The 17,339-nt window shown below is 38.2% G+C and overlaps 1 protein-coding gene across 5 annotated transcripts in view; it reads right to left on the reverse strand.

Annotated features, from left to right (window-relative positions):
* Positions 1-4,748: 4,748 nt before the first annotated feature.
* LOC130410217 (chemokine-like protein TAFA-1) overlaps positions 4,749-17,339 on the reverse strand; it is a 125,209-nt gene continuing 112,618 nt past the window's right edge. For 2 of the 5 annotated variants that reach the window (XR_008904989.1, XR_008904991.1), the window contains exons 4-6: positions 12,569-12,693; positions 9,970-10,052; positions 7,769-8,923 (exon numbers count right to left, since the gene is read on the reverse strand). Coding sequence is in view for 2 of the 5 variants with exons in the window: in XM_056734784.1 (XP_056590762.1) it covers positions 6,137-6,154; positions 12,569-12,693 (143 nt within the window). In the remaining 3 variants the exon portion in view is untranslated. Of the gene's footprint in view, positions 6,155-7,768; positions 8,924-9,969; positions 10,053-12,568; positions 12,694-17,339 lie in introns of those variants that run through there. The other 3 variants (XM_056734784.1, XM_056734785.1, XR_008904990.1) reach the window with 2 other exon arrangements.

Raw genomic sequence — 17,339 nt, forward strand, 5'->3', positions numbered from 1 at the left:
TATTTGTCACATTTGCGACAAACTCTGGGAAGTAAATGATCACTTGTACCTATAATCTTGGATTTATTTTATTTATAATTCGATGCCAGGTCAGGGTTACACACAGGGCTTTCTTTTATGATCTGTGGATCCGCTGAAGTAGCCTTGACACCCCCTGGCCACCCCATGTATAAAACTCTAGCTGGTTTAAATATAGGATGCTTCCATTCTTTGAATGGGAATCCATTGCCTTTGCTTAGAGCATGAAACTTTTCTACTTTTGTGTTGAATGGGTAAATGAATGCTAGAAAAGGCCAATAAAAGTGTTTGGCCGTCTGTCAAGAGTGAATCTGATTAGGCAGTAGTACAGTGTTGACCTGAATTTTAATGATCTTGTATTGTGGGATTGTACGATGACAGCCGCAGATGGCGTAAAGCCAGTTTAAACAGGGGTTTGGACATTTTTATTGCTTTTAGGCGGTCCGGTGAAATAAAGAAATTTGTTGGTACATATTCAGCCTAGACGGCATTAAAGATGACAGATGCTAAAGAAATCAAAGCTTGTGGTTTATTTGTTTGTTCTGCACCTGCTCCCTAAATCTTCAATCAAACGACCAAGACTGCATGTCCATCTGAATTTTTTCATGATATATATCCAGTGTCTATATCGTTCCTGTAGAATTTTTAACATTTCACAATGCTACAGTAACATGCAAAAGTCTTCTTTTTACTGTCTATTTAAGATTCAGTTGTGTGTTGTTGGGGCTCCATTTATAATATGAGTTCTTGAAATGAATAAAGAATGTTTAGTCAATGTCAATGTCAAATAAAAATATTAATAAGTGAATAAATAAATAAATAAATAAGCAGAATGAAAACAAGAAAGGCTTATTGTGTGAGTGTTAAACCTGTCAAGTGCTAGAAAAAAATATCACGACATCTGATGAAAGGTTGTAGAGAGCATGAGAATAAATGATGGGTGAACAAAGAAATGTCATGATGTAACATGAAAAGAATATTCAAATGAACTCCATTAAAGTTTTCCCATTGGTGGAGCTTTTGATTAAAAATACTTCAATAAGACCTGTAATAACATATTTACTGTGTCAAAACCAGCAATACAAAGACTGCAGCGTTTTTCAGAATTCTCCATAATTCAGTCATCAAAAATGTATGCACTGATTCTGAAAAAGAAAATCGAAAACGCTGTCTGTGTTTGGTTATAATATAGATTCTTTATTTATTTATATTAATATTAATTTTCCTTGATATTTTATTGGATATAAATTTGCATTAAATTAAAACTACTCAACAGTTATTGATTCGTGTGGACGTCAACCAGAGGTTAAGTTTGTGCCACATAACATTTGTTTATGTTGTTGCAGCTGAAACCGTTGGTATTCTGAGCTAAAAAATGAATCTTATTAAAAGATGAAAGCAATCACAAGCTGTCAGATTGGCCAACATATTTCATAACAAACACACAATGTGTAAACAAATCTCATTTACATTGATGACAACCAGACTACTTTAAATCCTGTTAGTTTGGCTGGCAATGATGGACACAAATATTAACTTGCATTTAAAATTTTGTGTATATATCATCTGTGGAGAGCTGCTAGCCAACACTAAAACAATCTGATCAGACATTCACTTAACCATTTTGTATATGAAGAATACTGTACATCTTCAATCTTTCAAATTGCATATCACTGATTCTCTGTGAAGCCTGTGGACCTCAGGGATAATAGGATGGAGGAAGGTTGAAATCAAGCAAGACACAGCGACAGCAATTTTCAGGTGTGTCCCACAAGAGACAGAAGTTGACGTGTATAACACAGAGCCACTCAGCAAGACAATGATGGATTTCTTAGTTTGGTCCGTCTCATGCCTGTGAATTTCATATTTAGTTTGTTTTTAGGTATTGCAGGTGGGAGAATAAACCAGAAAGAAGATGTGTTATTATGACCATAGCCTTTGACAGTCCTGAACGTTAATCACTGTAACTGTGAAAACCATTGTTAAACATTCAAGAATGAACGTTCATCAGAATACCATAATTGAAATAGGCTAAATCTCAATACAACTTTATGTTATAGGGGACATCTGAAAATGTTGATTAAATTTCCATATGCATTTCCCATCTTGTCAGTAGTTGGATTTGTTGCAGTCCCAGTAAACTTGTGATGTCTTAAAGGTCCGGTGTATGAAATCTAGTGGTGTGGTTTTGTATTGCAACCAACGGCTCACTCCACTGCTCCACCCTCTCTTTTGAAGCAATGCGGAGGCTCACACAGAACAAAGATGTCATATTTACGAAATGCACTCTGTAGAGCAGTTTGTCCATTTAGGGCTACTGTAGAAACAACATGGCGAATTCCATATAAGGGGACCCACGGTGTATGTAGATAGAAATAGCTCATTCTAAGATAATAAAAACATAACGCTTCACTGTAAGGTCTTTAGGGGTAACCCAAAAGCAAAATTTGGTTCCGCGTGCATCATAAAACTCGACCTAAGCAACACAGATGTCAGCGGTGGTAAATGCATCTGGTTATCTATGCAGCGGCACCTCTCCCTCTCAAACGTAACAGGACTCTCTCCACAGCGAGACACCATCATTTTTATTCAAGAAACAGATGCATGAAAGAGAATTTAAAGCTCTTCCTTAAGCATCCACCCAAAGCACCTTTTAAGGCCCATCCACAATAAAACCCTGAATACACAGTGAACAAAATCCCTTAATTTACATAATTTTTTCAGGATAATCTCACCGTTCTGTCTCAGCCACAGCATGTTGTTAAAGGTCTGCCGCTGGATCTCCGATTCCTCCAACGTGCCGAATTCACACCGAGACTCTGAGCAGCTCTGTATCCTTTTTAGATGGATAAACAACAGCAAAATGAGGGAACGCCTCATTGAAGAGCAGAAAACACAGCTTTTTGTTTGCTGTTCCCCGCCTAGCAATCCAGGAAAACTGCTGGGAGATCGATGTAGCTGTCAATCTTGGACCCTCTGTGACTTTGCTGATAAAAAATCACTTGAAACATAATGAAACAGATTTTTCCATATTGGATGATTAACAATCTGGTACTTTTTGAAGAGAGAAAAGAAACCTGAAGAAGTATGGCACCCCGGAAGATTCATTATGAGAGTCAGATGGGAATAGTCTTGGCTTGGAACTGAAAATCTGTATCCTAATTGAATAAGTTAACCAAATGGGCAGTGTTGATAAATGCAGTGGGCCACAGGGAATTGTATAATTCAAAGATTCAGTTATGGAAGTCTGTATAAACAGAATGAATACATTGCCCTGTACGCAATGCTGTCATAGTAGTGAATATGAGTACCTTTCTACCTTTTTTCTTCATTAGAGGTTATATTAACATGTGAATCTTATCGGCAGGCATGGTTTATACAGTATATTATATAACAGCTCAATGATATACAAATTTACAGTATAGCCACTTGAAAATAAACACTAAAATAGTAAAATGTAACAACTAGTTGTAACTGTGTGTGAAATCCAAGTCTATGAGATAAAAACATCAAAATTCATTTTCAATCAATACATTTCGCTATGACTTAAATTTTTTACTTGGTCTTCCTCATCAGTATTAAATATATCATGGCTTTATTTCACAGAATGTTCTTCACATTATGCGTAATGAATTTTTGTAGAAAACAGGAAATCACAAAAAATGACTTTTGCTTGAATTTCACAGGCAAAGTCACTATTACAAAGGCTTCAAGCTTTGTAATTTTACTGTTTTGTCTCTCTGATATATATTTCTTGAGTCTCCACGTTGTACTTTCTTTGTTCTTTACTTTTTACAGTTCTCGCAATCTTTGCACAATTACTATTTATACTGTAATTTCTCAACTGCTATATTGTAACACTATTTTATACAGCTGTGGGGAAAACGAAGAGACCTTTTTAATCAGCGTTTCTAGATGTATCGTGGGCATTTCAGTCCAGTGTCAAACCTCACAAGTCACATTGAGTCATCCAACGGCAATGTGAATGACTGACATCATGACAAGACACATACAAACTGTGATAAAAATCAAAATTAGGTTATCACATAAAAAAATAACTTTTCCTAAACATGTACAAATTTTACTATTGTATTGATAAAAGTGAATATGAACTTGTTTTCTTGGCAGGTCTGAAAAAATACAGAGCATATTCTGCTATATTGAACTTTTTCTCCAGTTTTGGGGAGAATTAGTTCAGTGGTTTCTACCGATTTCACAGAATGAAATAAAAAGGACCCGTTTACCTTATCACACACTTAAAAGTAGTATATACAGAAAAACATTATTGAAAATTATTGTGAAATGGTCTCTTAATTTTTTCCGCGGCTGTATGTACAAAGCAAAGAAGTCTCTGACTTGTATCAAGAGGACCTTTAGAAGGCTAAACTTACCTCAGAAAATGTCCTGCCTTTCAGTTTTCCCACTTAAAAATAATATGTAACACACAGAACAACCTTATGTTGCCCAAATGCATGGATGATAAAAATGTCAACAACTTAAAGTGAAAACATGCAAATCAACAGGGAACAAAATTGCTGGCAGATAAATCAAAGGTAGACAGAGTGTATAGAAAACCTTTTAATATTGATCTGCTTCTGATAAGGCTGCACGTTTATCTATCCAGGACCAGGGCTACTGTAGATGTAAGTCTAGACTGATTCCAGTAAAAAGAAATGAAGCCCTTAACTTCCCCATAGTCTCTTTCACCTTGAATAACACATTACACAGCAAAGCAGAAACACTTTTAATGACAATTACAGTGTTTAACAAACGCTCATTTCCCTCTGAATTAATGTGGAGGTACGGTAGATCATTGAAACTTACACGTTGTCAAGCATTATCAAGATGTTATTTTACTCAAAAATTGAACTCAGCTGCCCCAAGCTTTGACAAACTAAAACCTTGAGATCTATGTGAGAAAGGGCTTCTTTTATCTGAACTGAATCATGTATCGGGCCATTGACACAAATCCAATGTTTATCGTGTATATCTTTTACAACTTGAATGTCTTCTATTGTGTTGTATTCGTGACATCTACACAAGCAAGATGATGCCTATTCTCATAACAGCATGGAACAGATCGGTACATGAATTAAGGTCGATCTGCCTACATGTACGAATGGAAATGTGTTCCAATAAGCATCTGTGGGCTTTTTTTTGTTGAGCCGCAGTGTCCATCAAACTTCTGTTTTTTAATATCATTCTTATACTCTCATTCTAAAAAAAAATACAGAATGTCCATTATGACAAAAGAATATGTATTTTTTACAGACAGGTGATTAAATGTACTTCTTGTTTAAGGAACCAGAACCATGAATACAGTCAGGAATTACATTGTCTCAAACCTATTCAACAGGTTTTAAGGGCATGTTAGGTCTTTGTATGACATCTTTTAATATGCATCTATATGTATATATACAGAAATATATACAGGTACTTTCATAACAAAGCTCCCACGAAATACACAGAGCATGCCGACAAAGAAAGAGATATCTTGTTGGTGTAGACAGTGAGGTGACCTTTGACCCGGGATGAGGGAGGATCCAATTGAACAGTGTGTGGACTCAGTGGTGAGCAGTCAACTCAGAAATGAAATAGCGGGGATTTCGCAAGCTTCCAGTCTATAACCAAAGCCAGCGTAGACAGCGAAGACAAAACGATGAAAGAATAAAGACATCTCCTATTGATTTCCACCTCATTTTCTCAGACCGCCGCTTATTATCCGTGATCCTCCAAACAGTCATTCACAGCTTATGTTGGGATCGTCCAGTTTACCTAAGGTTTGGCAAAGTCTTCAAATATAAATTGAAATCCAGTAAACGTCCCCAATAAGCTGTTTGATTTCAATACCAGAGGACGCCGGTCGAGAGAAAAGAAAACGACTGAGACAACTGGACGAAGCTGTCGGTGTCCGAGAAAATGGAAAAAACACTGCTTTATTTATATAACTTTTATTAATATTCCTTGGCATCGGATATGGAAAACCTATCTTTATCTCCATGAAATGTTCTCCTTTATTGTTTAGTCACAGGTAATCCAGTCAAATACCCCTTTAATGTAATGGTTTCATCCATTCTGACAGAGAATCCACATTCACTGCCTGTGAAGGAGCTCTTTGTTAGGTCCGGGGATGAATCTAAAAAGAGAGAAAAAGGGAGGGGAAAACACACAAATGCATGCTTAGAATAAAGGTCAAATGCTTGGACGATTCCCAAATGGGACGACTGAGTTTTACATTTTCAAAGCCACAAGGAGCCCTCATTCGAATTGTGAAGCCATTGTTTGTGTATGGATGACACTGTGTACACATCTGTAGGATACCAGATTGATATCTGACTGTCGCCATACTATAAAATTAGTTGCGTGTGTGAATGCGTATCCATCGCGGTGGTCTTTTGCACATCATGGCGCTAGCCAATCACATCTCAGCATCATCCCTGTTTACTTTGCAATGAAAATAACTCGGCAGCAAAGCCAAGAGGGAAATAAGATTCTTCCTCTGTTTCTCTCGGTGAGTTCACGGACCCCTATTAAGTGTGTCTGGTGAGTGCGTCCCGCTCTCCGCTCTCCAACTTTCCTCACACTGGAGGAAATGCATGATAACAAACCAAGTCACTAACAATTTACGTCAGTGCAGACCTGCTTCTCAGAAAGCAAACATCCACCAATCCTCATATAATGAATGTTTAATATGATCTTCTCAGTCTGAGTCTCTCTCTCATGCACATAAACACAAGCGCTTGTTGTGGGTTCTGTATCGGCAAGTCGTGATGTCATCAGTACAATGAAGCTAATTAAAGGCTCAAGCCGGTGGCTTCGCCCTCAGCACATAAAGCATACGCTGACATTTCCCAAACTAAGTGTTCCAGGTGTGAGCTACAGATTGAGAGAGAGAGACCGGGGACAAAAATTAGAAGCACCCCTTGAGGCCCCTCGTAACCCAACAGACAGACAGCTATCATGCGGCAATGTTACGCCCCACGTGTTCTCATCATTATAGGCACGGCCCGGTAGAGGTAGAGGAGCTGTCCATCATATTGGATTCCCTGGAGAGGAACCAGTTCACGGCAGTCATTGCAACTCGGATGGCTTCCGTGAAGAAATAGGGCATCACTCAGCTAGCCAATGACATCACAGCGAACGCTGCGTGACTAACCTCAATGATGAACTGAACTTCCATGGCGTTCCAGCTAAATTAACACGGGACAAGGGAAGACGGATGCTTCTTTGACAAAGAAGGCAGTAATCTCTTTGTTTTAAATAATCCGTTTTGCCGGACTCAAATCCTTACGTCCACTGACAGCATGTAAACTTTGGCTGACAGCTCTGTCCCAGAAATCCATTTAGTGCTAAACCATTTTTTTGTGCTATGCTGAACATTCCTCATTTTTCCACAAGCCTTGCATGCGATTTCGCATTTCCCAGCCTGCGCATATTTTACCAAAAAGTACCATAGTGACCCTGATGCAATTTGTCTTCAGCTGTCTGCTGGCATGCACGGCTCTGTCTCTCCCTATGCGGTTTGTTGCAATGAATTGAGGTGCTATGCAAATGTTGTCATATTTCTCTGCATCTCAGCTCAGGTGACCTCTGCTGTCTCTACCGCATCCGCCATCGGTCCGGATCCACATCACATAAGATATTGTCGTCACGTGCCTTATTTGCATTCTAATTCACAAATGACATTTAAATCCGTTTTGCATCACAATTGCCCCATGCATTAAAAACTGTAATCTGGTGTAGATTTGTCCTGACGTCGAATGACACTTTTAAATGAGGATAACATACAGCAAGACTCCAGACAGCATGAATGTGTTAGAATTAATTTAATGTGACATTGACAGCGGCAAAGAGATACACATACAGCAAGGCACCGGGTTCAACAGGACCCTTGGGAACTGACTTGATAATCATGCAATTTTACCGCATATAATCTTCAGCTTCATCACTTGGCATATTACTTCTGCTCCGAAAAGCCACCCAGATGGGGTTTTGTTTTTCACAAAGCACAGGTATCTGGTAAAACGCCTTCTGTTATGAACATGTGTTTCAAAGACATAACTGCCCAGTAAATCTGACTCGGGATGGAAATGGGAAAAATGACCAGAAGATGTTGAAAACTGAACGGCATGTTGCCGATAGGAGTTTATTTCTCTGTGGAATGTGCAGACTAAAGTTTGCACGATTTATGACATAAAATAAAAACAAAACAAATGGTTTAGGTTAAAATTTCCCAGGTTTCTAACATTAAGTTACAACATATGTAACCATATTATTTAAATGCTCTTAAAGGAACAGTTCACCCCAAAATGAAAATGTTGTTATTATTTACTCACCCGCTTGTCATTTCATACCTGCATGACTTTATTTCTTCTGCAAATACTTATTTTGAAGAATGTGGTTAACTATCCAACAGCGGTACCCATTGATATTGCATTGTTTTTTTGTCCATACAAAATACAAAGTGATTGTTTTGCAGAAGAAATAATTTAATACAGATTTGAAATGACAAGAGGCTGACTAAATAAAGACAGACTTTTCATTTTTGGGTGAACTATCCCTTTAAGGGCTTTTATTCACTAATATGTGCATGTAATAAGTGCATGTCGCCTATTTAGGTGCACACTGTTGAGCGAATAAGACCCATCACCATGGCAGTCCGTGTCTCCTCTCACACGAGACACATAAGGATGGAGGTATATGAATTGGGGAAAGCTGTAAGCCTTTTAAAGCATTGAGTTTAGTTGTATATAAAGAACCGAATGCTAAAGCCATTAGGAATCGGTAAAAGAAGGTCTATGCAGGGCAAGTCTGAGGGTCTCTCTCAGCCTCTTGCATTGTGTGCCTTCCTCAAAAGAGGCCTGCCTTGTCTGGAGCTACTGTACAGGCAAGGAGGGGTTCCTCTCTGTAAAACATAAAGGAAAAAAGAGAAGAAACAAGGGTGTCAGGCTCACGCTTTGGCTTCTCTAACATGCCAATTAAAAAAAAAATGAACAAAAAGAATGGACGCCGCAGCGGCGTTTGTGTGTTGTGCTTTTTAAAGAATTGAAAATACTGCTAGGATTTAGCATTTCGTTTTGTTTGCTCATACTCCCTCAATGGGGCGGAGTGCCTGGAAAGCATCGGGGAGGGGGTGTGGGGTTGGGCGATGGAGGGTGACAGATTAGAAACCAGTGAGACGGTCAAAGGTCTTAATAGAAAGCCAGTGTGGGTGTATCTACTTATTCTCCAGTGGGGCGGATCAGCCATACATCAACCCAGACTACTGTATATGCAGGTTACACAACACACAAAACACACAGCTATGCTGATCTAACACACACATATACGGACAAGCCCTGCACAACTCAAATAAAGGAGGATAATGTAGGGAACCCACAAACACTGTAATCAAATCCTTTCCATGCTCAGGAGCTTACAAAACAATGTTAGGCTATAAGGAGAAAAACATGAATTCCAGCGTTAAGGACTTATTCAAGGCTACATGGTCACGGATGAGTCTTTCCGGGTGTGTGTTGTGTGTACGGTCATTAATTTGAGTCCCTCGTGTGTGTGGCTGTGTATCTGCGTGCCGGCAATTATGTTGCATTAGCACAATGGCACAGTATGTTTTGGAGTGTAGGACTGCACACGCCAAAGACGGTTCTCTCGTGCATCTGTTACTTCATAACTGCATCGGTCTGTATTCAGTAATTACCGCGCCGACTGCCGAGTTCACATTTTTCATTTTGTTTGTGTGTGCGTGTGTTTATAAATTACGTTGACAGGAGAATAGACACTGGAGGAGGAATATATTTGTGGCTTTTTAATCACGCACAGCATATAAACACACTCGCAAACACAGACTCAGCAATAATTATGTTTTGGAGTGTAATGATGTTGATGAGCAGTGATTAAAATGTGCAGCCTAATCATATGGCTCAAGATGGTTAAAGAAAATAGAAGGCAAACCTTGATGAGTAGACGGACGCCGCTGAGCTTCGGTTGAGCCTCTGTGGCCCTCGGAGCTAAAATGTTGAGTATGGCTGCGTGTTCTGAGAAGGAAGATATGAGGAAAAGAAATGTGTCATCAGAATGAAGTTTTTCTTTTGTGTTTACTTGTATTTTAATACTCCTTATCCACCAAAAGAATGCTGGGAATTTTAGAGATGGGTGTTGTCCCATCTGCTTTAAGATCTGACCCATGTTTCTGAAGATGTGAGAACCGAATGTTTACATAACTGAATATGTTACTACATAGCCTGTGCACAAACTTGCCATTGCTGTAATGTCTGTCTTTATTTAAGATTTTTATTTGATCTTGGTTTTAATGTTAACATCCAAGGTAATTGGATTCAGTGTCTTCAAGTAGTCATAACGTGCTTTAAAAGCAACCGACAGTTGCAAATTCAATTTGTTAATGTCATATTGAGTTGCTGTTGTTTTCGAAAAGTTGTGTTGTCATTGTTTTGAACCCTGACATCTGGTGTTTCAGACTTTAAGACTTTAAAGGGATAGTTCACCCAACAATGCAAATTCTGTCAACCTCTTGTCGTTCCAAATATGTATGCCTTTCCTTCTTCTGCAGAACACAAAAGAAGATATTTGGAAGAATGGTGGTAACCAAACAACAATGGACCCCATTGACTTCGATTCTAGGCCTATGGGGACAAAATCACCAAAACATCTTTTTTATTTCTTCTTTTGTGCTCTGCAGAGGAAAGTCATATACATATTTCCAGGGGCGTAGCCAGAACATTTTTTAGAGGTGGCCAGGTAAGACCCAGTGATTTTAATATGGTGCCCAAAAAAATCCTTACAGACAAAAATTCTTTCTTTTCTACCATTTACACCAATTCTTCACTACACATAGTTTGCTGATCAAAAACACACAAAAGAACGTAAAGTAAGCAATTTATTTGCAAAGCTTTCATAGGTCTTTTCCTGCTTAGTCTTAAACATGTTTGTTTTTTGTTTGGCAAATTAAAAATTTGCCGTACAAACAGATAACTGTTGGAACATTACTAAAATATAAGATGTAACAAATTACAAGTACATTAGTAAGGTGTTATATGAAACAAAGTGTGTAAAATCAAGAAACTGAAGTCATTTTCTGTTATCAACCACATGTACATTCTTTTATCAATTACACATATATTATAGTGCTGTATATGCACTTTTTTAAATCAAGAAAAATCGAACACCTTAATTCTTTGCAAGAATACATGGAACTGAATTATATAAATCAAATGACATCATTGCATTTCTACAAAATATCAGTACACAGACAGTAAACTGTCACGAAGCGGTTAGCAGCTTTTCAGCTATAGCGCTCAGACTGTTTGCGTCAGTGCGTCAGCGTGTGACATCATATTAACGCGAGAGTAATGTTTACTTTCAGTGTATACGTTAAATGATCTGCGCAGCACTCCGTAAAATCCGACACATTTTAAAACTGCTTCGCACAACAGAGGTGGCCAGATAGGTGGCCATCCATCATTCAGGGGTAGCCGTGGCCATCCATGGCCACCATGTAGCTACGCCCCTAAATATTTCGAATGACATGAAGGTGAATAAATTATAACAAAGTTCCTGTTTTAAGGCCGGCAGATTTTTTCCTGTCCAAAATAACTATTTCTGGAAATTCATTGCGTGCTTCTAAACTGGCCACCAGCACTCTGTTGGTGGAGAAGGAGCATCATTGGTGTTTTTTCCAATACCTTCTTTAAAAAGTATACAGGGTTATTTTTGACTATAGGTTCTTTTGATTAATTTCATTGACAGTTAAGCGTGACATTAACCGCCAGAGGGTTTTATTAAATCTATTTATGCTTTTGCACATATAATGCCAGAGATGCTTTCTGTGCTTCATTGGATTTGTATGCATGATCTTACCTTGGAAATCTCGAAATTCATCCAGGCAGCATCGGATTCCCTTAAGCAGGGCTTGAGATAGTTTAAACACGGGAGGGAGTTGTGAAGATGCCAAGAAGGGATCTAACCCCTCCAGTGCTGTCTCCTCTCCCATACAAATCTCTACTTGTTTATCACTTAAAAATCAGGCTACAGTGTGCCCCATCATGATAAGGCTGGCTGTCACACAACCCCTGATGTGTTGACTTACACATGTACGTTGTAAATTGTTCGTTTATTTTTGTATGACTCAGAACGTGTCATCTAGAACTTGTTTGTTATATTCTTGTTTTCTTTAGCGCTCCTCTTTATACCTCAGCATTAAGATAAATGAAGATGTGTCCTCTGAGCACGAGCTTCCATTTGTAAGGAATAAACAGGTTAGTGAGATCCATTTTCACACAATTTCTCTCTCGTCTCTGAGACACTATAGATGTAGCTCATATAACCAGTTAAGCTTCTTGTAAAGCTTCACAGATGTCTGAAAGGTTGAATTTACATTTAATTACCATTTTGATTTAAGTTTGAACGCACTTTAAAGAAATTCCCCTTGGAATTTACACAATTTCACATGAAAATGTTCCATACAGATGAGACCGCATGTGTTGTTTTAACCAATAAAGCAAAACGTGATGTTCACTGTGTTGCGAGTCCTCACCCTCGTGGTCTTGATCTTGTTCCCAGAAGAACACATCCAGCCGGAGTTATCAGGTAGAGTCTTACACTCCTCCCCCTCCAGACACGGCTCCATCTCACACCACCACTTCCCAATCACGATAGAAGCTGCACACAACACAACACAAACACACAAACAAAAGAGTGTTTCAAATACATGGAAAAATTATGTAAATAATTTGTGTAGTTTAAATAACTGATTTAATTCATCTTCTTTACTTTGATGAAATTACATTTTTCACATTCTTATAAAAATGTTCAAGTTTATAACCAAGTCGAACTTGCAGAGGCACCACATTTCACTGTTGTATTACATTAAATTAAAACATATTTTATGAACATGAATATAAGCCAAATGTGACATTGTTATGAGTAAAACAGCTTTGTTTACATATGTAGGAATTGACTAGATTGATAAATGGATAAAGTCAGACCTTAATGCAGTTGGATAAAATTGTAGTGTTGTCAGAATAAAAACAAAATATTTTCAGAGGGAGAGCTTTTAATTTGGAATAACAAGCACCGATGAATCATTCACAACAAGACTAGAAACGTATATTAATAAAGTAGCTTATGTAATGTTTCATTTTATGTATACAATAATTTACAATGTAACATTTGCAGAGTATTTCCTCTAAGACAAACAAGCAATACCCACCTCTACTCAGCATATGATATGAGTGTTTATGTGAATGTCAGCGTGTATTCACTACTACACACGACAGAGGGAGGAGAAACAGAGGAAACATGGAGTCAGAAATGGAGGATGCCTCAAGTCACTGTGTGTTTTCCCCTGACGCAACCTGTGCTCTAAAAATGTTTCTTCTCTTAGTTTCAATATGGTTTGCATTCCAAATACACCAACATCACAGTGGGATACCATTTCAATGAGCACATAAAATGCCATATACGTAAAAGTGTGAAACGTGATTTTTCAAAGCCAAGAGTTTCAAAGGGCTACTTTTGCTTCCCTACATGTTGAAGAAATCTGAGGATTTCAATTCTCATGACACTGAGAATCCTCTAGCCACATGTGCAGACTTCTATTCATTTAGAAAAGTGAAATTATAAGACTGTATATGAAATTAAATCTGTCTACCGTCAAGCCCTACATTTTCAACCGTTAACTGATATTCATCTCAATGCTGTGAGAAATCGTTCTGAGATAAATTGTTTAGCATTTAAAGGTTACAAGTTCAAATCTATATTTATCTTTGTGGGCTCTGCCACCAAGGTAAAAAGGTTTAAATAAATCAATAATAAAAAAAGAAATCATAGCTCACCACGTTCCTCTGAATCTCACTCAAACTTACAGTTTCAGCTCACTCCTTTACATCATCTCAATTTGAACTTCAGACTTTAACACTTTCACTCTTTGCAAAACTCCTTTTTTTGTTGAACTTTGTCTCTTTGTTGCACACATCAACCAATAAAACACACACTTCTCAAACACAGCTACACTACAGAGACACTGTCCTAAATGCCACAGAGGAGACCTCGACACGGCGGTGTTAGTCGTCCCATAATTCCTCAGTCTCATGTGCAGTGCACACACTAGCCCAAGGTTCATTAAACACTAAAGTCCCTTTAGCCTGGACCGGATGGAGAATGATTATCTCAAGCTCTTTTTTCCCTTTACCTGGCACTTCTGAACAGCTCAGTTTTACTGTGTACCTTCTTAATCACAAAGCAATTAGCGGTCGGCGGGAGTTGGTGGTGAGGTTTCCGCACTATTTCTACATTTAAGAAACATGGCTTAGGAGTTGGAGTGCAACACCCACAGTGAACCTTTCCTAAAGGCCCGCAAGTGAGATCTGTTGACATTGAAGCACAAATGCAACTGGCAGCCTGAATGGTCAAACTTCTGGCAACATTGTGAAAAACAGATCAGAAATGCAAAATAACTTGCTCTAAAATAGTGTGATTTCTTTGTGCACAGGTTCTCGTATGAAATGTTCCTGAGCACGGAGAGTAAGCGGAACCCACAAGACTTTTTCATTACAATTCTGGGAAAGATTTATATTCATATCCTCTAAATGTTGAAGCAATTCGAAACCAAAAATAGTGAGGTAATATCTGTAAAAAGCAAAAAGCCATAAAATATAAATTCCATCGTACAGAGGGATGATGGAAACAGATGCCTAGATTAAAACTGTGATGGGGACTATGAAATGTGAGTCCTGAATTCAACACTTAAAGTGCATCATATTTACTTGCGATGGAAGGAATAGAGTTAGATTTGCATATACAGTAGGACAATTCAAGTTTTTTGGATACATATAATAACTGAGAAAGGAGCTGTCAATGATGCATCAGTACGATAAATAATTTTTCCAATTGAAAACACACCAATGACAATTTTTTTTAAACTAATTTAAATTTTGTTAAAATAAACCCAAATTTCTTTCAATTTGTACTTTTAAGTTCCTCCATTTAAAATGACTTCTTCTGTGTTAAAGCAAAAACCTACTAAATATTTTTGTCAATGCAAACCACATTTTTAACACTGACTGAATTAAACACACTTTTCCTTTTATCACTTTCATCATTTATTGGCAGTCTCTTAACGTGGATACAGCAAAGTGAGACGAATGGTGAGACGCGTGCCTCAGCAGCGTTTGACCCGTCTGACAGATGGGCTGCTCTATCTTTCCATCTCAAACTTGGCAAGCGGGAGAGAGCTCACGAGAAAGGACACGGGGTCGGTGCTTATGCTCCGAGACTTTTATCTGGCTGGATTCACTCCAGACCCCTTTCAGGTGACTTTCCCAGCCTGAAGACAGGCCTTTCCCACTGGGTCTTGATCCGTTTAAGGTCCCTAGGCATCGGACCTCTTCCGGATCCTCCCAGCCATCACAAAATCACAGCTTCAGCAACATTTTTGCCATTCTAGCCTCAGCATGGTTTTGCTTCTCCCAGGAAAGTGCAATAAAAGTGTATTATTTGAGCACCGCAGGACCCCAGGGGCAAAGGACCTTACTTTACTGCTCATTGGTCTTCTTACGGACTCACTACCACTTTCAAAGTTTAAGATAGAGGTTGGCTTTACCTGATTTGAGATCAGTTTATCTAGCTTGTCAGTTGTAGTGTGGATAAGGGTTAGTTCATCAGTGTGACTGGGAGCAGGTGTGGTAAGCTTGTAGGTCTGTGACCCTGAACAGCATGCAGGTTGGCAGAACTGTCAGGTTTCACACAATTCTGGCCGTCTCCTGCCTTTAGATAAATCAGGCTGTCCATCATTAACATTTCGCTATGTTGTCTGTCACTAAGGATGATACACAGGTGACCCTCACAAGCATACACAGGGTCATCACATAAAAACGGGAATGACAAATGGTCCGTCAGGTACCTGTGCTTGGGAACATCATGAAAAGAGGAAATTATATTCATATGACATGATTGTGGTTTCAGTAAAAAGGAGGTTTAATAAAATAAAACATGTTTACCTAACTTTTGATTGCATGACACAATTATAAAATAAATAATATTTAAGTTTTTGAAAATTTACTAATGCTTTAGAGAATATTTTGTTTCATAAAATGTTATTTGAAGTGAAAAATGGTTATTCAGATTATAATAAAATAAGAACATGTGCCTCATATAAGATCTTTTATGTAAAAAACAACTCAGTGCACTTCTAACAAATTATTTGTTTATTTATATAGTGTATTGCATTGTATTTTATATCATAGAGTATAAATCATTACATCCTTTTTAATTATTTAATATAATTATCTAATAAATAATAACTGTACACATCAGTAATAACACAATCTATACATTTTTTATAACTTAAATTACACCTTTTTATATTCAAAAATGTATATTTGTGTTCCTTTTCAACTAAGTTTATATCCATATTTATATCAAAACAATTCATTAAATAAAAAAGACTTAATTTCAGTAAAGGGGATTTCCAATTCCATGAAAACTGTCCTAAGCCTTTAAGTGTCTAGAAAACAAAACAAAAATGTAAATGATGTTCAAATATTTTGTGATTCCGTCCTGAATTAACTTACAAACTTTAATGCTTAGAGTCAGTGCTTACAAACCCAATCCACAACATTTAAGGTAAATTGCTGCCTGACGACCACTACAGCTACAGCACCTGAAAACGTTCCTGCAAATAATGTTCAAGCGCCTATCAAGATTAGAATTTTATATAACACAAGGGACTCCTCGATGGATTCTGAAGCACACCACGTTTCTCCCGACGTCACTCAATCGATCTCTCCCAGCAGAGATTAAGAGCGTTAAGCAATTACACTTTAAATTCTCATGCTTTCCTCGCAGGTGTTAATTCAGAGCGCCGGGGTCTGGATCGATACATCACAGAAGATAATGGTGAACCCCTCCGGCCCCTCCCCCTGCTGTCCCGCATGTCATCAAAATGAAGAATGTACTCGCTGTTTAAATCCACTCCAGTTTCTTATCTCATTTTTGTCTCGCTCTTTACTCAAACAGCAACTCTTTCTTTCTAACGGTCCGTTAATGACCGGATTGATTAAATAAGGTGTGTAAATAAGGCTTTTGGTGTGGAAGGATCGACTGCAAGCCGCCTCAAAGCTGGATAAGGTCAGAGGGCGAGCCGAGGAGCTCTAATGAACCTGGTATAATTAACAGAGAACTGGGATCAGGAGTCTTTCTGTGGGTCAGAGCTGGAAGAGCTTAGAAAGGATAGGGCATCAAGTCAGTGTTTTTCTCTAGAGGAAGATTAGACATTCAAAGAGAGATGTGAGGTCTCTCAATCATGA

Source organism: Triplophysa dalaica, chromosome 21, assembly GCF_015846415.1.
Source record: "Triplophysa dalaica isolate WHDGS20190420 chromosome 21, ASM1584641v1, whole genome shotgun sequence".
In the NCBI taxonomy this organism is placed as follows: Eukaryota; Metazoa; Chordata; class Actinopteri; order Cypriniformes; family Nemacheilidae; genus Triplophysa; species Triplophysa dalaica.